A 20,029-nucleotide genomic window follows, 5' to 3' on the forward strand; every position below is an offset into this window, starting at 1 on the left:
CTAAAATTTATATAATTTATGTCAAAAATACTTTACATTGAATTTGCCAAATGTAAAATAAGATAGACTTCTGCTACAATGGTTGACAAAAAATAAAGAACCATAATTGATTCACCAAATATTAAAATAATAATTTCTTACTCCAAGTAAACATTAAAATATTAGTTTTTCACTCAAGCAAAAATACTATTTAGTTTGTAATTAAGAAATTTATATAGAAATTTTGATGGGTTTAATCAAATATTTTTTGTTATTAACATTAAATGACTTTTAAAAATATTATTTTTTTTAATATTAATTTAATTAGAATATAATTATTTTTAATCTTAAATTGGTAGAATTATAAAACGTGATACAAATAAATTAAATAAAAAACTATTAATTTAATAATATTTTATTATTATATAGAAAGTGAATGGTTAATCCAATATAGAGATTAAATTTAAATAGAATAGACAAATACAAAAAAGTGTAATATTAACTAAATTTTAAAGATACATTTGGCCAAACCAAACGAGGATGCTCTAATAGCGGGGTTAGCCAATGGCAGAAATTGCTCGGTGCTGTAGTGTACGAGAGAGATTCGAAGCTTATCTTGACCTTGCACTTTGGTGAGAATGTTGCCGTTGGTATCCGTCCCCACAGGCAAGGGTGGCAAGTGGAATACTAAATTCAGGGATTGAGATCCCAGTCCTATTTTAGGTGAAATCAAGAGAGTTAAAAACTTAAAAGGGAGACCTTGCTTGCCACGGGATGTGTGGTTACACAGCGCCACCAATGATAAAACGCTAGTACAGACTCTTTTTAAAGTACGGTTTCAAGAAACAAGGTAATTGGCAAGTAAGACAAGCACAAAAATGATTATTTTACAAGATTCGCATGTTCGTATCTTAGAATTAGCCTGGCATTTTTCTTCTTATAAATCTACAGCTCAGTTACAGATGGGATATATTGCACCATCACTTCTCGTCAACTATTTTGGAGTTCTTGTTTTGTACCTGTAATTATACGTACAAAACAAGAACGTTTTCAACAAATATAACTGCATAATTAGACCTTACGAGGAGACAATTGCATGAAATAATATCGTTACAATTCACCAATTGTCTTGTCTACTATAGATATTCCTCATCTTGAGAAAGTGCTCTTGATGTTATCTTCTCCAGAGCAGTAAGGTAGATTTTTCTTTTTCAATGACTTGTAACCTTGCCAAGGCAAAACCCTTTGGATCTACCCAGGGAGTAATCCCAAATACATGAACCCACCACCAAACCGTGTATCAACTATCAAGTAATTCAGGAGTTTGAGCATTTATTCACTGGATGTTATCCTGTTAAAGAATAATCCGATGAGAATTGGTTGCCTTGCCTGTCAATCAATTGCTACTAATGTACATGATGTCCTCCTTTGATATATGCATCTGCCCCCTGTCTCTTTTGGTATTTACCGGTGTCCGATCCGGTTGTCCTCGCTGAAAAGAATAAAATTACGTAACTTAGGTTGCAACTGACTTCTAACAACATATCAACAGTGATCGTTTCACACGAACTCTCTTCTTTCCTTCTCTAACTCAGCCAGAGAAGGGATGTGGCACTTACCTTCTTTAAGACAAAGGCCAAATATAAATAAGCTACTTCCCATTCATCTTGTGAGAGCGTACCTGCATATCACAAAGCAATACTATAAACTATCAGTCATAGCCGGTGGGTCCTAAGCACTTTGAGGACGACACGGTAGTGAATGACTAAAAAGAAAAGCAAATGAGCCCTTTGTTGGGAAATAGAGGGGTAATGGTAACAAAACATTAGAAGGATAACAAAGGAAGGCCAAAAGATTCTCAACTAAAATAAGAACTAGTGTCTTGGATTACTGACTTGTTTACTACCCAGTGAGAAAGGGAAAGGTATTACAGCTAAAGGAAACTTACTCTGATCTTGATTACCATCACCCAAGGCACCAAGCCTCCGCATGAGGTCCACATATTCTGACTTTTTTATATATTCGTGCACAAATTCATGTGAGTTCTTTGCAAACACTAGCTCCAAATCATACTGAAAAAATGAAAACAAATTACATTGTATGGACATATCAAGTTAATGCACCCCAATGCCTAAAAAACATTTTGATAAGGCTACAATCTAAGTAACAGTGGAGCTTGGCTGCCCTATCAAGGGGGTGACCAGCGAAAAAAGTTATATATACCTCTTCTGCCAATGATTTGAAGACATGAAAGGGGACAATCCATTCCGGGCAATCAACAGCATCCTGTGTCACGGTTTAAAATTTAAATACCATGGGGTATCTAATTCCATAAAGCATGCAAATTGAGTGAATTCACTTTTTTTGTTTTAAAAAAATCACAATTAGTCATCTAATGGAGATAGTTGGGAGTTACTGCAGAAATTCAGTTGATTGAGGAATTGAAAAATTTTATGTACTACACCATTATCCCACTCTTATTCTACTATGATAAGGTGGCATTGCCCATCAACCTTTGAATCTGCTCTTTAAAAATATAAGAGATGATCGAAGGATGTTGGAAAGTGTCACATTTGCAAAATAGGATGCAAATAACATAGCAGTGTGGTGTGTGTCTATATATATATATATATATATATATTTTTTTTTTTTTTTTATGTCGGGGAACCCCTCCAAGGCAGGGCATTTTGGATCCAACCTTGTAGAGTAAACCTTAGTACCATGCACCGCACCCTCAGAAGTTTCCCTACACGAAACTGGTTAAATCGCTGGCTTTTCACCAGGGAGAGTGGCCCCAAATGATTGTTTGCACCAACGAGGTGTTGAACTTTGGACCTTGAAGGGAGTGATACCCCAAAACCAAGGCCTTCATCATTTGGGCTAGCCCCTTAGGGTTGCAGTGTGGTATATAATATTACTCTATAGAGAAATGATTTGTACAGACCCCAAATAGACAAGTCTCATACTAGCTCTTGTAAAAAAGTAGACCCTACCTAAAAAAGTGTAAAAAAAACTATTCTTTATTAGTAGAACTCACTTTTTTACAAAGGGCTTGTATGAGGCTTGTTTATTTGAGGTTTGTACCTAGCATTACTCTGTTCTATATAATTGGTGATGAAAATAATACACTGGCTACTATACAACAACCGCAGAGATGTAAATCCTTTTGACACTACTGCAACAAAGATACATAGTTATGCATTACCTTGACATGGCAACATATCCAATTCATAAAAACTGATATATAAAAAACAAACTTGATACCTCAAGGTGGAACTTGTACTTGATACCAAAAGGTTTGGAAGATTTGAATTCCTGGAACATATAATGTGGTCAAGTTAGAAGTAATCTCCAGCATGCATGCATACATACCATGTAGCTGCAACAGGAAAAAAAAAAGGAAAAAATCCCCCCCCCCCCCCCCCCCCCCCCCCCCCCCCCCCCCCCCCCCCCCCCCAAAAAAAAAAAATCAAATCAAAGGACCATGTAGCTGCAAGGGAAAGAAGTCCTACCTTCTCAGAAAATTCTTCATCAAAATGTATCCAATAGACACTATTACCAAAATCCAATCCCTCTGCTGCATATTCAAAGTGAAAAATAGCGCCTCCAATAAAAAAATATTAAAATTATCTGCCATTACTGAGGAATCTTAATGATCATGGAAATCATCAATCACAGAATACAACTTTTACTCCATGTACTCGCTCTTTATTAAATAATTACTCTAATAAAGGTAAACAAGTAAAGGCAAACATGATGAGGTGCAAGATGAAACCTTCTCTAAGTTTTTTAATAATCACATTCGCGTCTGGCATTGTTCCAATCAAGGTGCCTCCTGGACGAAGTAAAGATGATATATTTGCCAAGGCTCGTCGCGCACGTGCCTCAGTAGACCAGGAGTAATGCAACGCAAACTGCAAGATTTTGTATATATTGATGTTCAGAATCCGCTAAGCAAAGCCTTAAAAAAGCAAAAAATATGAATAGGCAGGATTTAAAGAATATACGATAGGAACAGCATAAACAATATTGCAGTTTGTTCAATGAAAGAGAAAATATGTTGTGATTTTATGTCTGCTGTACAACTATCATTTTATGACAGCCTGACACATGCACTTTATAGAAAGGGCAGTTCCTAGAGTTTGTTATTTTACTTCGAAATCAAGACAAATTCAAACAATAATCAGTTTGATGAAATAAAGGTGATTAATCATTTGACAAGCCCCAATCCCAATACCTTGATTTCCAATGGCAATGCATCGTGGGACCATATATATATACACATGTCAGCAGTCCAACCATTCGTACAGTTTACTACTCATCTGACTAGGAATTTTGTCTTTTGCTTGTTGGAATGCTATCCAAGTAACTAGTAGGCAGCTCTACTTCTTACTTCCGCTGTGTGTGTGTGTGTGTGTGCGCACATCCGCAGTCGAACAGTTTACTACTCATCTAAGTAGGAATTTTGTCTTTTGCTTGTTGGAATGCTATCCAAGTAACTAGTAGGCAGCTCTACTACTTAGTTCCTGTGTGTATGTGTGTGTGTGTACGTCCATATACATATACATATACATATACATATATATATACATATAGAGAGAGAGAGAGCAGGTACGGGGTATCACTCACCTGGCAACTGCAGATATCAAAAGGTGCATCATCTGCAAGTACTTTGTCCAAGTGAATCTGAGACCATTATATGGAAAACAAATCAAAATGATTTCTGCTGCCATCTTAACTAAGTACATAAATGGCTACAGAAGCAACCGGTCATAAAGTCAGTTGCTCTAAATCAATTTCAATTTTGATGTTTTTAATCTACTGAAAATTCACAACTATTCAGTATTGTTAACGACAACATATGACAATACTCATCTCATCAAGTTATGCAATGATAAGCTGGAAAAGGAGACACATTTTTTAGCTGAGTAGCTAGAGAACTGACATTTTTTTTATAAGTAAAGAGAGGACTGCAATTACCTCATAACAATCTCCACATATGAGGCGAGCAGGAAATGTGAATTTGTTACGACGCTGATGATGGTCAGCATCACCATTATAACGTGTACGACAGTCTTCTATCTGTAAATAAATGCTGAAAACTATGATAAGATGGTTGATGAAAAGACACATAACAACTGGAATAGTTGGAATGAAAAAAACAGATGACAGGTAAACTACACCATGTGTTAATAGAAACTTAGGCATCAAAATAGGTGATTCATCAGCAAGAAGGAAAAAAGGTATTCATATTGGTGTGAAGATGAAGTTCAACTGTGGCATAAAAGACTTGCTACCATACCAAAAGGTACATATTGTGACCACAACATAAAACAGGCACTGTTACAAGCTATTTCTAACAGTCTATTTGTTTTGAAAGGGAGTTAATTGTTAATGGACCTATTACAAAAGAGGCTTTCTGGATAAATCAACTTTGGTATCTCACCAATAAATTGACTACCATAATGACTCAGCCTGTGGTATCTCCAACATAGAAGTGAACAAATGCAGTAATATGTCAATTTTATCCACTTACCGAGCCTTCCGCTATATCAACACCAACATAATATCCAATTTTCGCCTTGTCCCATTTTATGAGATCACCACCCTGTTGAGCATTAAATAAAAACAAATTATTTTTTCCTGGGGAGGGGGAATGCAAATAGTAATAGAATAAATTTAAAGAACCTATAATACCTTTCCACAGGCAAGATCAAGAACTGCACCTCCCTGGCGAGCATAGAGCTGAATAAGTACACTTTTAATCTGTTTAATGAAAGAAGGAACTACAAATATTCAAAAGCATGTGGTGATCGCAAACTTATAACAAGCTTCATGAGATTGCGAGACAAACCCAATTGTTGAGTTTCTTTAAATGGATGATTGGACTATTTTCTCTCTCTTCCAGAGTCTGATTTGTCCTCGCACTGTAATGGTCAGCCACTTTCCGAGCAAAAATCTTGGTGCTTTCATCCTCTAAAAAGTGTCCATCGCCTGAGACCACAAAGCACAACACACAATCAAAAGAAGATCTTGACGCTCAATTTAAGCTTCCATCAAAATCCAAGAATGGAAAGAAAAACCGAAATATCATTTTCAAACTCCTCATTGTTAGGGAACAGAAGGGAGAAGAAAAAAACTTACACAAGGCAAACTCTGACACAACCTTTGGTCTAGTTGATGTAAGGTTATTTATTTATTTATATTTTATTTTTTAATGTGAGCTTCTCTTTTTCGGTAAACAAAATCTGATTTTATCGGTGGTTGCCAAACCAGAATAACATACAACACAAAAAACCAAATAGTAATTTCTTCCCCTGTCCTCTGCATTCTCAGCGACCATACAAATCATAAAGCTTAGGAGCAACCCAAGTCCCGGAGTTAACCCTCGAATAAGTAATTGATAAACTTTCCATAATAAAACCAATCAATATCAGAAAATAAATAAATAAATAAAGTGTTTGAATCTTTAATTCCTATACCTTTCCACCACTTTCCCAGCAAACAAACTCACACAAAAACCCCCAAACGCTCCCAAATTAACCTCAAAACCCATCAACAGCATCATAGACCCAAAAATCACAACCAAGGAAAAGACCAACAATTACCGTTAGGGTTATACTTAGTTCTGGACTGAGGTGGCCCCACGGAGGCCGACGGAGATTCCGGGTACCCTCGTTTCATTGCCAAACTATCAAAACGACAACGTTGTTTCTGTTGCTGATTGAAAACGAGCTATGGGTTTTTCTAGTGGACAGGATGGAATGTGGGTTTGCTCCAAAAACCAACCGGGTGCTTTTTGTGTCTGAGAAGGAATGACAAAACCAGCAAAGATGCTTTTTTTTTTTTTTTTTTGTCGGGTTTGGTCACAGAGACAACAAAGGAAACAACGCGTCTGAGAGAGCTGAGAGAATTTTGCGTTTCGATTTTAGGTAGATTCGAGGTCCGAAACTAATAAAAAAAGAAAATAATAGGATTATTATCTTCTACTATCTATTTATTATTATTATTTATTTAATTTTATTATTTTATTTAATAATTAAAGAAGTAATTATTAATAAAATTATATATTTTTTTAATTTTTTAATTTTTTCTTAATGATTAAGAATGTTTAAAAAATACTTTAAAAAAAATAAAAAAATAAAAAATTTGTAAATACATATAAGTAATAAATAGATAGTAATAAGATAGTTACTCTATCACTATCTATAAAAAAAAAAGCATGAGAGATTAACTTCATGCAATTTGGTAGACGGTTCATTGATTTATGCCATTTAATACTTAAGTTAGTTGAATAAATTATATATGCGTGTCAAATCAAGATAAATCTTATATATGAACCTATAAAAGTGAAACAGAAAATATTGTTTATGTTACGAGAATGAGAGCCAAACTAATTGAACTAACCATATGGAATAACATGTTTTTATTTTAGAGTATTTGTTGTTTATTAGTTACGATTCTTTTGTACTTGTGGTCAATATTTATAATTTGTGACATTATCCATAAATCTATAAGTTTATTTAAAAATAATTGATATAATGACCTATAGGTAATAATTATAGATCAAAGTGGGGCATATTGGGAAAAAAAATAATCTGAGACCCCTCGCGGCTTTAGAAAATACTTGGTTACAAAATAAGCATAACAATCCTGCTTATAATCTTTGAGAAGATATACTTCACTATTGCATGGTCATGAGTTTTGACATGCAAAGCACATGGAGAAGGTTTACTTGGCAGATGGATTAGCTGAGCCTCCCTCGGAGTAAATGGTAGTACTTCGAACTCTTCTTCAACTTATGGCATTTTAGTAATTGACAAGTCCGGTATACCAAATTTCATAAGGAAATAGATTTTCGTACTTAGATTTATATGACTATTAGTTTGTAAGGAAAATTTTATAAACTGTACTATCATCCTGCTTTCATTTTATTATGTAATATGTGACATATTGATGCGTAAGAAATCGCACAACATGCTATAAGGGAAGAAAGAGTCATTCTAGGCCTGCTATGACGATTTAGACTTCGATCAGTATGATCTGTGCCCCAGACAGTGGTTCGGTACGGTCGTACAGTATTGGTGCGTACATCCATTGGTGTGTATATGAAACAAATGCAGGGAAAGTAAGAGATTGAGACACAAACATTTACATTGTTTAGCATAATGCTTACATCCACCGGCGTTTGAGGAGGAGAAATTCACTATAATATGTTTGTTTACAATTTCTCATTTCTCACTATACAATAGAGATTTTGAATATATTTGTTAGAGAAAACCCCTCGTTGGAGCCCCTCTTCGAGAGGTTGAAGAAGAAGTCGAAGCAGAAGAAGTCCCTAAGTCGTCTTGCTTCTTGCTTTTTTATCTAATCATCTTCTCGCGTACGCCTCGGTAGTGGTGAGGGAAGTCCACTTTACATGTCTGTCCACCTCTCACTTTCCCACTTTCTCTTGACGCTACCCCCTTGCCTCCTAACACACTCTTCTTCTTACCTTCCTGCTTTTCCTCTCGTCCTCTAGTGGTAGTCTAGTGGGTTGGGTCTGGTCGTAGACCTGGATATTTTATCTTTTTTATAACACATTTATCACTATTGAATGATTCTTTATTAAATGATTTTTATCATCCATTGATAAATATGCCACATTTTATATAGTGAGATTAAAATAGAGAATAACTTCAGACCGGAGACACCTATAAATTGAGAATAACAGAGATTGGTAGCGCACTGACACATAAGGAGCACATGACCAAATAATATCCTGTGTAAATAGCAGATCAAACTTTCTTCCATCACTCTCTCTGCCTCTCGATTCTCCCCTCCCCCTCTCTCTTTGCTCTCTCACTCTCTCTATTGAAGGAGAAAAACCATGCTCTCTCAATCTCTATCTCCGAAAGACAAAACTACATCCGAAAGGCATCGTCCCAAAAATTTACTCCCTCTCTCTCTGCTCTCTCACTCGATCCGAAAGACAATACCTCAATCTCCATCTTCGAAAGAAAGCCACCAAGCCCTCACTGGAGATGTATCCAGACCCCTCAGGTGATCCAATGAAGGTGAAAGTTTTTCTCTATTTTCGCAACTCATGATGCAGAACAAATGGAGAATATTGTTTGGAACTCAAGAAATTCCTAGAAAATCAATTCAAATTAAAAAACTCAGTTGCTTCACTTGAGAAGAATATCTTTTATAGGGTTTTATAAATTAAAAAAAGAAAGAAAGAAAGAGAAAAAAAAGAAGGATGTTTTCTTCAGTTCATTAAGGGTTGTTTACATTAATAAATTGACATTCATGTTTACTTATGCTTTTGCTTTTCAGTTCTTTCAAAGAGATGACAACTTCATATGCGCACCAAGTTGCACTATTTCTGGCAGTCCTCTATTTTGTCGTTCAGTTTTTGAAATTAACATTATAATAACAACTCCGAATACACTCACTTTTGTAATTTTGGTTGTGAGTATTTTCGTGAGGGAGATCGAAGAAGACTGATTCGAAGGAGCGAGAGGGAAGGATTGAGAGAGAGAACTGACCGATTGATTTCAAGAGAAATTTATCGTGAGAGATCGAAGGAGAGAGAAGGAGAGTTGAGAGAGAAAGAGAAGAAGAGAGAGAGGGAATGAGAGAGAGAGCCGCGCAAATTCCAATTGATTTCTGCTAGAGGGAGAGTTGAACAAAGGAATTACCGAATGGGAGATAAAATCGATTTTGGAGGAGAAAGACAATTGGGCTAATTCGAAAAGCATTTTTGTTGATATCCTGTATGCATCCCATATTAACAATTGAGGAAGGCTTACGTCACCTCTCTACTTGTCTCTATTATTCTCACTTTATAGCTGCCTCCGTCCAGTAATATTTTTTATTAAAATAAAATGAGAGTATAATATATAATATTACTCAATTTGTAAATGTGTTACGTACATGTATATTCAATTGTAAAGAGTAGTCTTGGTTAAATATTTTTGTAACTTCAGTCTTTTTGTTTTACGTTCTTTTTTGTTTTTTAGAAAAAATAAAAGAAGCGCTCCTTACAACGGCCAGCCGGCTGATCTCCCCGTCTCCGTCAGCATTCCCACTAAAGCCGTCTTGTTGACCATGATTTGCTAGATTTCATATAAATCCACCTGAAACTTCCTCTCTTTTGCTCTCCCCGACCTTATCCGTGAAGGATCGTGTTTGTTTTTCAGGAAGTAGCTAATCTAGGGTCTGGAAAAACCTAATTCGGGCAAAATCTTCGTCAAATTCCGACTACATTCGAGGTACGATTTCGTGCGGTTCTGTATATGCATCTGACATTGTTGCCTCTTTTAGACCAAACGACACCGTTAATCTGCCTGGAAACGCCGCAGAAGCAGTTGCGGTTTTCATCCGCTTAAGAAACAGCTACCTTTACAATATCATCGTTGACTTGTAAGTTGTACACATTGTTGACCATCTTTTACGACTCGTAGCTATAGCCCATGGAAAATCTTGACCTTTCCATCAACTATTAACAGCAAGATTTCCGTATTTTCTTTACGATTAAAATGTGCAAGATTCTGACCTTTTGGGTCTGAAAAAGGCTGGGACTTCTTTTAACTTTTTTTTCCTTCCCATTTTAGGTGTCATTGTCAATGTTGGGATTCGTTAGTAAGTTGTAATCTTTTCTAGGGTCAATATGTGGTTCTGTGAGTCTGATGACATTTGCCGTCTCTGTCATAACTGAAATCTGGGGTGAGTGATGATATATTGAGGTGGTGCCAGGATAGATAAAAGGGTGAACAATTGACTAAGGGAAATATTCTAGTCACAAAATAATTACATAAAAGCAATCTCATAAACAAACGTGACTCGTAGATTGTAAAATTATTTTTATTATAAAGTAATTTTAACAGATCTGATGAATACGTCAGTTTGTGAAATTATTTTGTGGATGTAGCAACTCATCGACTAATCCATGTCTTCAACGAATTTTCTTTCCAACTTTGATTGAATTTTCCTGTTTGAGCTTTCAATACATGGTACAACTTGTGCCTTTTATGTTATATTACAACAATGTAAAATTCAATTGCTTCGATCATCGTGTTTTTCCCTGAGAATACTTTTGAACCATTGAGCAGAATCTTTGGGAATCCTTGTCAGGTTATTCTTGTAATCGACGTAGTAGAGTCCAAACCTGACGCTATAGCCTAAGTTCCATTCCCAGTTGTCAAGCAATGCCCAAACAAAATAACCACGTACGTTGCAGTTGTCTTGCCTGCATTTGTAAAGTCTCCTGTTAGGTTGTATTTGTAATTTCGAGGGTCTATGCAGAAGGGCTTCAACAACTCTGAAGCACAGGCATTCATAAACAGCAGGAACCAAGGACGAAACTACGTGAGGGCCCTCCCCCCTCCTCCCAAGATGTTGAAAAAGAAAATGACAAGATAGATATAAATGATTGATTTGCTGATTTTCGAGTTGTGCAGGAGTAGTGTTCTTTATTTCTTATCTTGCAAACTTGGTTTAAACCACACGGACGGTCTCTAAGCTATTGAAATTTGAGACATTTCAAGATATTTCCACGTGTTTGAGCCAAATGAAACATTTTGGGTATGAGGCCTTGAAAATTTAGTCATAAATCGCTTATTATAAAATAGAATATAAAGATTTTTGGGAGAATTTAATCCAGCCCCCTTAAGTGAAAATCTCGTCCCTGGCAGGAACCCAATTGATAATAGTTTGAGCAACCAATCTAGGGAGTTGTTATTACCTTATAGCAGCAGACAGGTTCGACAGATAGTCCCTGTGGAATCTTATCCTTTTGTCGTCCTTTAAAGCTTTGTCTATAGCTATAGAAGCTTTATTTGGATCATCCATACCTGTTGTCATGTATGTTGATTAATTTCTTGAAAGTATGGGTTTAGCTTTTTTGTTGGCCATAAATATACTCACCATTTTCTGTTATAATCACTGGGGGGTTCCTGTACTTATCTTTCACATACCTTGCCAACTTTCGGATGCCCCATGGAACTATATGTAGCCAACGGGAAGCTGCCTGGGGAAGGAAGAACTCATGAGTCAACTATAATGAACATATTAATTTTAGGCTTTACTCAGGCATAGAAACGTACTCTTTCTCCAATGGCAACCCCACTTCGGTATGCTACAATAGAGGATACATAGATTATTAGTCAAAATCTCAATGCAGCTTCTTATATACATATATATATTTATATATATCTAACTAACTAAGATTGCATTTTGACATCTTACGGGATGCAATGACTGCAGTATCAGATGAAGCATCTTGCAGTATCAATTTTCGAATCCGAGTTCTGTCGTTTCGGGCATACAGTGTGGTGTAGTGGTTTATGCCAACAAAGTCGAAGGATCCCACCAGGAGTTTTGAGACTGCACTTGAAATGTTTGGTAATCTCCCACCTACAAGCTTCCTCATTGAAAGAGGGTATTCCCCAAATATAAGTGGATCGAGGAACCTGATTCACTTTCACTGTATTAGATTTATTTCTATGTGAAAGTTGCTTTCTTCTCAAATGTGAGTTATTTATATTTGTAGTAAAAAAATTACCATCCAAGCCCAAAATCTATTGCTCTATGTGCTGCATCTTTATCCTCATCACTCTCAGATATGGGTTCATACCATTTGGTATCTAGTGCTATTCCTATTTGACCTCCTTGCCTTTCCTGGAAGACCCGGTTTAAAATAATAAGAACAACATCAACATCAACACCAGGACCACCACCAACAACAATAATAAAAAAAGATCATTTTGATTCTCTGTTTTCTTTTCACATCTGGTAAATTGATTGATTACTATATGGGTTAGAAGGGTCATGTGTGCAAATTAGAGTACCTTAAAATGCAGGTTGTAACTATGATAAGCGGCAGCATGAGACAAGAGGATATTGTGAGCGACAATGTATGGTTCCGTGGATGATTTTCCCATTTTGCAAAAGAGATGACCAAGAAGAGAACATCTTCCAGGAGCTTGAATGCCCAAGTCATATCCTTGGATTGAGTAACCACGAGGTTCGTTGAAGGTGATCCAGTTCTTTACTCTATCTCCAAAAGCTTGGAAGCAAGTATAGGCAAAATATTCGAAGTCTTTTCTGCAAGTGAATGGAGGCTATTGTGAAGCTTGACCGGTATTCAGTCACAAAGATGGCGTATATGACTTTGGATTACTTACACTATTTGTGTGCTCAACCATCCTTCATATTCATCTTCTAGCTTCTGTGGAAGATCCCAGTGATATAGAGTTACATAAGGCTGGACTCCTGATTGAAAGAACAGCTCATCCTTTAATAAGATTGCCCCATATGAAAAATCAATTTCTAACTGATGTTTCTCAAGTGACCTTTTTCCAATAAAGCATCTATGAAGCCGTTGTAGTAGTTTATTCCTTCTGGATTTGGTTCTCCTGTTCCATCTGCAAAAAATATTTCAGAAGTAATTAGTGATGGATATATGACAATGAACTATATTACAGAAGTCAGTTTTGGTCAGAATTGTCACTTACTGGGAAAGATTCTTGACCATGATATTGAGAGTCTGTAAGCATCCATTCCCAAATCCCTCATCAAGTCTATGTCACTCTGTAAGTGTTAGTTTTTTCTCTCAGTTTCAGTTAGCAAGAGACAGATTGCACTCATGTATTGAATTAGAATATTTAAACCTCTATGCGGCACTGATTCTCAATTGCTAAAACACCATCATCAAGACCATCTCAATAGTCTTGATTCTTAATTCTATGTAGTTTCGTGTGTGTTATGAATGGACCACGTTAGCTACTTTTTGTATAGCTGATTCATCCTCAAATTTGGTCATGTTCTTTGAATTTTTATGTGTTTTGGTCGGTAACTTGTGGACTTTGCTTAGTTTTCCTTTTGTGGTGGGGGGAGTGACTCTCTTGCTATGCAAGGATAAACTTGTATGGGAGGAAGGAAGAAAATTTCGGAGTAACCAACCTCAGGTTTTAGTATAAAAACATAATTTGAAGCCAACAAACTTATCTCTACAATTCACCTTAAATCGATGATACTGATCGACTGCCATCTCTGGATTGCTGAAATCTAATATTCTTCCTGTTGTAATATAAAGAATTGTGACAAACAAAATGCAGTAGTCAAGATAAATATATTAGTTCGCATATATATAAGCTTTTGCAACATTGATTTTTCCTTCCAGATTTGCTAATTTCTTACCCGGCTGCCTTGCAAAAGTATCCCATATACTAACTCCCTTGTTTCCTTCTTTAACAGCTCCTTCAAACTGCCACACAGAGGATCGCCCGATCGGTAAGCTGCTCCAGTGTATGCCGGAGTATGGTTAAATTAGACTCAAGAACATGAAAACTTTACCTGGAAGGCCGAAGAAGCAGTTCCAAAGACGAACCCATCTGGGAAATCAAGCCTACTAACTGATTCTGAGGTCACAAAGAAACGAGTTAGAAGAAAGAAAATAAGGCTGACTTCCATTGTGATAGGTTTTGGATAGAATATGATCTTTTTTTTTTTTTTTAATTTCTCAACGAGTTTCAGATCAAATTGCAGGTTATTCAAGGACGGAAGCACAGTCGGTTATCTTTAGTTGTAAGGGCGAAGAATATGGTCGAAGAAGAAATGAGCAAAAGTGACACTGGAAACCATAGTACAAGAGGTTTTCTTGGATATTTGTAGAGGTGGCATGGGGAGGTTGGCTGAAAAAAACTTTATTAACTATGCCCTCACGTTATGCAATATACGTACAGGGAGGTCGGCTTCTACCGTGGATAACAGGGGAGGATGCATGCTATACAATTGTACAGATAACATCTTGACAAGAACAGCAAGTGCTTGTGTCTTTTTTTTTTGAACTGTTTGTCACATCAATGTCAAAAAATTATTTATATTTTTCTTTTTTGTAATTATTATGGATTATACAGTGAGTAGGAGGAGGAGAAGGAGCGCAAGCAAATCAATAAGTTTCGTTGATGTTTTATTTTTACCCCTTTTTTGTTTTTTTTGAGTAAGCTCTCTTGGTTGGTTCCTTCAAAGAAGGAAAGAGAGATATTAATTATATATATAGTTTTGGACTAACCGTTGATGCAAATTTTACCACCTTATTTCCCAACTAATTTTATCTAATATTTTCCAAAGAAATTCATATTAAAATATGAGTTTGGTTAATCAATAATGAATGATTGAGTTTCCAAATTAAAACGCCCCAATGTTGATCTTATCATGTGACCATGTCCCTATCTTAGAAGAATGATTATATAAATAGAAATTTTTGGTGAGTCACACTATTTATTTTGAGAAAGATATATAACGCTTAGTGCTTGGTGATTGGATTATAAAATAATCATTCGATTACGTAAACCCTGTGAGCACGCCATGTATTTGAATATTTGATTAAATTATAAAGAAAACGTGGATTATTCTAAGTTATTGGGCTAAGCTTGATGGGTTTGCTCATCAAGAAAACATGACTTTGAGAATGGGCTTTCTGGTCCATTTTTGCAACGTCGTTCTTCAAGTCTTCAACCCAAATCTCATCTAAGTGGCACGACTATTTCACTTTGGATAACTCAGCAAAGCTTTCTTCTTGATCTCAACACGGAATCCATTCCATTCAAGATGATTTTGCTTGGACAACTTGTCGAAATAACATCAGCCTCACGAGTCAATTGTTTTCTTGATGAGATTTGGATTTGAATTTTGAGGATCAACCAAATTAACCCCTCGCTACAAAAGAAAGCCCGTTTATCTATGTTTACATTCATTGCATTTTTGTATATACTGGTAAATTTACATTATTGCCGGCGATCATTTTTTACACCGACAAATAAGAATTTTGCCGGCGTTTACACTGTTACACAAATAATAATATATAAATAATCTGATATTTTTAGGAAATTTATGACCTATTATCGGTATAATTCATCAATTTTTTAAAGAGTTAAATATATACCTATTTATCGGTAAATTTAAGTTATTTTATTTTATTTTTTTTAAAGTACAAAAAATATTAAAGGTAATAGTACAATAGGAGAAATGCTATTAATTATAATCTGAAATTCTGAAAAAATACGAGTTAAATATGTACTACGTATCCAATATGACTATATTTTAAATATATAATACCGGTATATTATATAGTCTTGATTTTTGTAAATAGTTACTGTTTTCATTATTCACATATTGTAAAGCTTGGTATAGGATTTTTTTTTTTAAATCTTGGTTAGGAACTTTAGCTACCATTAGGTTTATTTGTAATATATATAGTATTCTTTTGTCATGAGTGAGAATCATAAATTGGGGTGTTATTGCTTTCTATAAAAAATATGCCACAAAAAGGTAAAACGAAATAGATACCATACACCATCGCAACGTTCCATTTTTTTTAAAGAGGACAGAACTCTAATTTTATTGATTATCCTTATTTATGACAGAGGAAAACCGTAGTTACAACTAGCTATCTGGGGGTTACACATCGTCCTAAATTTTAAACTCAGTTATCAAAATGAATTGCAAGAACAAAAAGAAAAACCGCTAAATTCGCAACGTTCCATTGAACATCGATTAATCAGCTTGATAACTTACGTACTATGATTATATATATTATGACTTTAAATTTATAAGTTTTTATTACATCGATACATCATGCAGTAGGATGGTTTATTGGAGCTTTATTTAAGGAAGCAATACATGAGTGAGATCATAGATATATTCTCATTCCAAGAGCATTGCATTGACAGAGTCATATATAGTTAATTATAGCAATACTGGATCGACAAGCAATGAAGTGACACCCTCTATCAGTACTCCTCCAAGATGTGTGTACGCATCTTCATTCTTGTAAAGAAGATCCATTACACGTGCGAGATTGAGAATCCGCAAAAGGAGAGGCATTGGCACATGAGTAGGTTTAAGGAGCTCCTCATTCATATCCTTCCACGCATTCACAATCTGCCTCTGAAATTCTTCATGTGCCTCTTGCTTTGACACACCTTGCTGCTTCATATAGCATTCAACGCCTGAGACAACGTGGCCTCTTTGTTGCTCAAACTGCAAAAAAATATAATCCAAAAATTTATTGGTTTCGTATAATTTCAATATATATTTGGAAACGAGGGGATAAGCTGTCTATTAATTATAAGTACATCAGTGGAAACAATATCATCCATGAGCCTATTTATGATTTCTGCTGCTTTAACCATCCTAGGGTGACTGAAGACCCAATCGAAGGCTTCCTTCGTTACGATGTCTCCCATGCCAACAAAAGATAAGGTTGTAAGAGCGGAGTAACCACATGATACAAGTGCGTTATTCATATACTCCTCGAACGTGGGTACATAATTTTCATTAAACCATTTGGCTTCAACAAAGTAGGCTTCAACTTGATTCTTAATCTGCAGGTTATAAAATTAAAACAAACGAAATTATTATGCGTATAAATCCCATTTAATTCAAAAAAGATTAAGCCAAAGTGAATTGATCGTTAGTGTCAGAGACTCATATGTATATACCGCTTCCTTTGCGTAGTAAACGCGGTAGAACCTTCCTTCCTTGGACATCTCTTCCTCAATTTCTTCATAAACATCCAAGAGTGCTTTATAGATCAATTTCATGTACTGTGGGAGTTGGTCAATGCAGTTGATATCCCACCTGAAGGTATTTTTAAAAAGAAAATAATCAATCAACAATATAAATCTTTTCAACACCAGAAAATTGAAGACACTCTCGTTCCAATGCAAGTGCCAAACCTTTTAACTGCGTCTGTAAAGAGCTCAAGTTCTTCTAATGTACCATAGCCATCAAATGCATCATCTATGATTGATGTCATGCAAATTATTTTGGTAAGAATCCTCCTAGCAAGAGCGTACTGGGGTTCAAAGTACACTCCCAAAATCCAAAAGTACAACTCCACCACTCTATCTCGGGCAAAAGATAATTCTGTCGCGACGTCTAAATCTTTCCACCACCTAAGCATGCAAAAGAATCAGCGGAAATCTAATACTCCTTAGTTCTTGCATGCCCATAAGTACAAGATTAACACCAACTTTATCATGGAGTACTGCGATATGTTTGATGAACTTAATTACCTTGAGAGATGGACAAGTTCCTTCTGGTGTTGTCCTTGCAGTATGTTAAAATCTAACTTAGCAAAGTTCAACAAAACCTCATTAAATGAACTACTTTCTTGGCCGTAGATAGACAAGTAATGTCTCGCCTCCAACCTCGGCAAGCACTTTTGAAGGGGCCTCTGTAAGGCACGACTTACTTGTGCAGCAACAGAAGGATTTGAATCTGCAGTCACCATCGACTCAAGGCGAGCAGTTGTAAAATCGAGTGCCTCATCAAGTATATCTTCTCCATGCACCCTCATATGCGAAGCTTCATACAAGCATAAAATGCCTCGTACATCTTCAATAAGTGACTCCCTGAAGTTCCCCTCGTTGTTGGCCTTGAACTTGTTGAAAACATCTGCGTTACCACCCAACACATGATGTGCATGTAGGTTATATGATAATAATGAGGTCAGAGATGATTGCATGCATACATACTTCAGCTGCTCATCACAAGTTTGAGAAATTTGCAGCTGAAGTTGAATTTATAGAGATAAGTTGTTGATCAATCTGATGAACTTGAGCAATTTAGAAAAAAGGACTAACCGCTTGGAATGTTATAACCTTGTTGCCTCAGTAATCGAAAACGGAGAGCAACGGTGTAAAGGCCATGACCAGAGATTTCCGGTTCATCTTCACTGTAATAATAGTACTTGTGAATTTCTTGTAATATAGAGTCAATCTCACTTTCAAAATGGTAAGATACGCCTAAACGCTGGATCGCATCAATCAACTCTAGCTTTTGTGATGGTTTATCGATGGGAGCCATCAACATTCTCTGCACTTCTTCCTTCAGCTTCTGGACTTGCTCCAAGTTCCCATAGGTTTCCTACAAAAGCAAATGAATTTTGTGTTTCAAATTAAGATTATTTGTGTTAACAACAATATTACTTTAAAACTATGTCATTTGAATACAGAATTGAGAAATAATATGGAAGTTATTCTATCGTTTGACGTATCTTTTGTATATACCATGGAGTTGTTAGCAAAAGATAGGAAACGATCTCCCCATAAGCTAGGACGATAATTTGCTACTGGACGATTTACCACGGAATTTGAATTCTGGATTTGAGCAGAACTTGCTGAAACTGGAAGAGACATTATTCTGGGAAGTTAAGATCGAGCAGCACTTGATGTGGATCGGATGGTGCAGTTGGCTGGGGTGAATGAAAAAAGTTATGGACATGCAGGTACGTACTTATAGACGATGATTCAGCTAAGGCAGCAGCATTAATTTTTCTAATGAAAAACACGGGGCCAATAGAATTATTCCTTTTTTTCCCACCCAACAAAAGCATGGTCTGACATTTGTTTTTCGAAGATAAGCATGGTTGACAACTTTCCCAGATAAAACCCTATAAAATATAAGACAATTTTCTCGTGAGCAAGATGCACAATCAATTTTAAAAGCGAAAGCTTCCTAACCTCACCTTTAGAAACTAACATGTAAATTACGCTAACGCCCTTTCACGTAGTAGGTGCATTTGACAAGCATGTATCTAAAAATTTATCATTCATCATTTTCATTAAAACAATAAAATATTGACATTTAAAAAGACTGACAATAACAGAAACGGCCTTTGTGTTGCATTAAATCGATGTAAAAATTTCATAAAATAATGTCAATAATTATTTCCGTCCAAATCCATTCGACGCAAAGTGGACGCTACTAGCTTTATTGCAGAGTTGGACATGCCCCTTGATGAGACTTTGGCCTAGATTTTTCTTTTCTTCCTTTTATATTTTCAAACAAAAAGTTTCTTTTCCTTGAAAAGGTTTATTTCTTTGAAAATGTTTTTCTCTCTCTCTCTCTCTCTCTTTTTTTTTTTTGTTTTTTTTTTTTGTTTTTCTCGATGGGCATTCCGAGGCTTTCAAGGGTGGGGAGAGTTCTCAGGGATCATGGTGGTAGTTTCTTATTGGGCTTCTGTGCCCCTATTGGATCCCGTACTAATACATATACT

The 20,029-nt window shown here is 35.9% G+C and overlaps 3 protein-coding genes and 1 long non-coding RNA gene across 6 annotated transcripts; 1 reads left to right on the forward strand and 3 right to left on the reverse strand.

Moving 5' to 3' along the window:
• Positions 1–886: 886 nt before the first annotated feature.
• LOC121237447 (mRNA cap guanine-N7 methyltransferase 1-like) lies at positions 887–6,931 on the reverse strand. 2 transcript variants are annotated; one of them, XM_041134184.1, is made up of 13 exons: positions 6,588–6,931; positions 5,834–5,973; positions 5,677–5,709; positions 5,516–5,587; positions 4,960–5,061; positions 4,609–4,665; positions 3,755–3,893; positions 3,492–3,556; positions 3,244–3,294; positions 2,203–2,265; positions 1,928–2,051; positions 1,599–1,660; positions 887–1,471 (listed from the first exon to the last, which is right to left on the reverse strand). In XM_041134184.1, the coding sequence occupies exons 1-13, from the start codon at positions 6,661–6,663 to the stop codon at positions 1,376–1,378; spliced, it is 1,080 nt and encodes a 359-aa protein (XP_040990118.1). In that variant the 5' UTR covers positions 6,664–6,931; the 3' UTR covers positions 887–1,375. The 2 variants fall into 2 exon arrangements, with proteins under 2 accessions (XP_040990118.1, XP_040990117.1); XM_041134183.1 differs by having other exon boundaries at positions 5,677–5,745; positions 6,588–6,929.
• Positions 6,932–9,925: 2,994 nt separating this feature from the next.
• On the forward strand, positions 9,926–12,961 carry LOC121237450. Its single transcript, XR_005934919.1, has 3 exons — positions 9,926–10,386; positions 12,229–12,366; positions 12,825–12,961. It is a non-coding gene; the product is annotated as an uncharacterized LOC121237450 (long non-coding RNA).
• LOC121237449 (putative beta-glucosidase 41) lies at positions 10,918–14,455 on the reverse strand. 2 transcript variants are annotated; one of them, XM_041134187.1, is made up of 13 exons: positions 14,320–14,455; positions 14,164–14,230; positions 13,985–14,043; positions 13,479–13,554; positions 13,317–13,388; positions 13,149–13,236; positions 12,813–13,068; positions 12,527–12,642; positions 12,211–12,434; positions 12,069–12,100; positions 11,890–11,992; positions 11,708–11,816; positions 10,918–11,212 (listed from the first exon to the last, which is right to left on the reverse strand). In XM_041134187.1, the coding sequence occupies exons 1-13, from the start codon at positions 14,434–14,436 to the stop codon at positions 11,020–11,022; spliced, it is 1,512 nt and encodes a 503-aa protein (XP_040990121.1). In that variant the 5' UTR covers positions 14,437–14,455; the 3' UTR covers positions 10,918–11,019. The 2 variants fall into 2 exon arrangements, with proteins under 2 accessions (XP_040990121.1, XP_040990120.1); XM_041134186.1 differs by having other exon boundaries at positions 14,140–14,230.
• A 1,941-nt stretch (positions 14,456–16,396) lies between these two features.
• LOC121237451 ((-)-germacrene D synthase-like) lies at positions 16,397–19,170 on the reverse strand. Its single transcript, XM_041134188.1, has 7 exons — positions 19,041–19,170; positions 18,615–18,897; positions 18,045–18,426; positions 17,706–17,924; positions 17,469–17,607; positions 17,103–17,351; positions 16,397–17,007 (listed from the first exon to the last, which is right to left on the reverse strand). The coding sequence occupies exons 1-7, from the start codon at positions 19,167–19,169 to the stop codon at positions 16,714–16,716; spliced, it is 1,695 nt and encodes a 564-aa protein (XP_040990122.1). The 5' UTR covers position 19,170; the 3' UTR covers positions 16,397–16,713.
• Between the last annotated feature and the right edge of the window lie 859 nt (positions 19,171–20,029).

The sequence above is a fragment of the Juglans microcarpa x Juglans regia genome, chromosome 6S (assembly GCF_004785595.1).
Source record: "Juglans microcarpa x Juglans regia isolate MS1-56 chromosome 6S, Jm3101_v1.0, whole genome shotgun sequence".
NCBI lineage: Eukaryota > Viridiplantae > Streptophyta > Magnoliopsida > Fagales > Juglandaceae > Juglans > Juglans microcarpa x Juglans regia.

Bases quoted from the DNA above. Each gene is read 5' to 3' on its own strand.
- LOC121237447 (XM_041134183.1), bottom strand. From the start codon at position 6,663: ATGAAACGAGGGTACCCGGAATCTCCGTCGGCCTCCGTGGGGCCACCT. The intron at 3,557-3,754 runs GTTTCATCTTGC...TTGAATATGCAG, and splicing joins TATTAAAAAACTTAGAGAAG to CAGAGGGATTGGATTTTGGT. The intron at 1,472-1,598 runs GTAAGTGCCACA...TATTCTTTTCAG, and splicing joins TGGCCTTTGTCTTAAAGAAG to CGAGGACAACCGGATCGGAC.
- LOC121237449 (XM_041134186.1), bottom strand. From the start codon at position 14,436: ATGGAAGTCAGCCTTATTTTCTTTCTTCTAACTCGTTTCTTTGTGACC. The intron at 13,389-13,478 runs GTAAGTGACAAT...TATTTTTTGCAG, and splicing joins ATGGTCAAGAATCTTTCCCA to ATGGAACAGGAGAACCAAAT. The intron at 11,817-11,889 runs GTGAGTATATTT...ACATGACAACAG, and splicing joins AGTGATTATAACAGAAAATG to GTATGGATGATCCAAATAAA.
- LOC121237451 (XM_041134188.1), bottom strand. From the start codon at position 19,169: ATGTCTCTTCCAGTTTCAGCAAGTTCTGCTCAAATCCAGAATTCAAAT. The intron at 17,608-17,705 runs GTTTGGCACTTG...AAATACCTTCAG, and splicing joins TTTACAGACGCAGTTAAAAG to GTGGGATATCAACTGCATTG. The intron at 17,352-17,468 runs GTATATACATAT...TATAACCTGCAG, and splicing joins TTTACTACGCAAAGGAAGCG to ATTAAGAATCAAGTTGAAGC.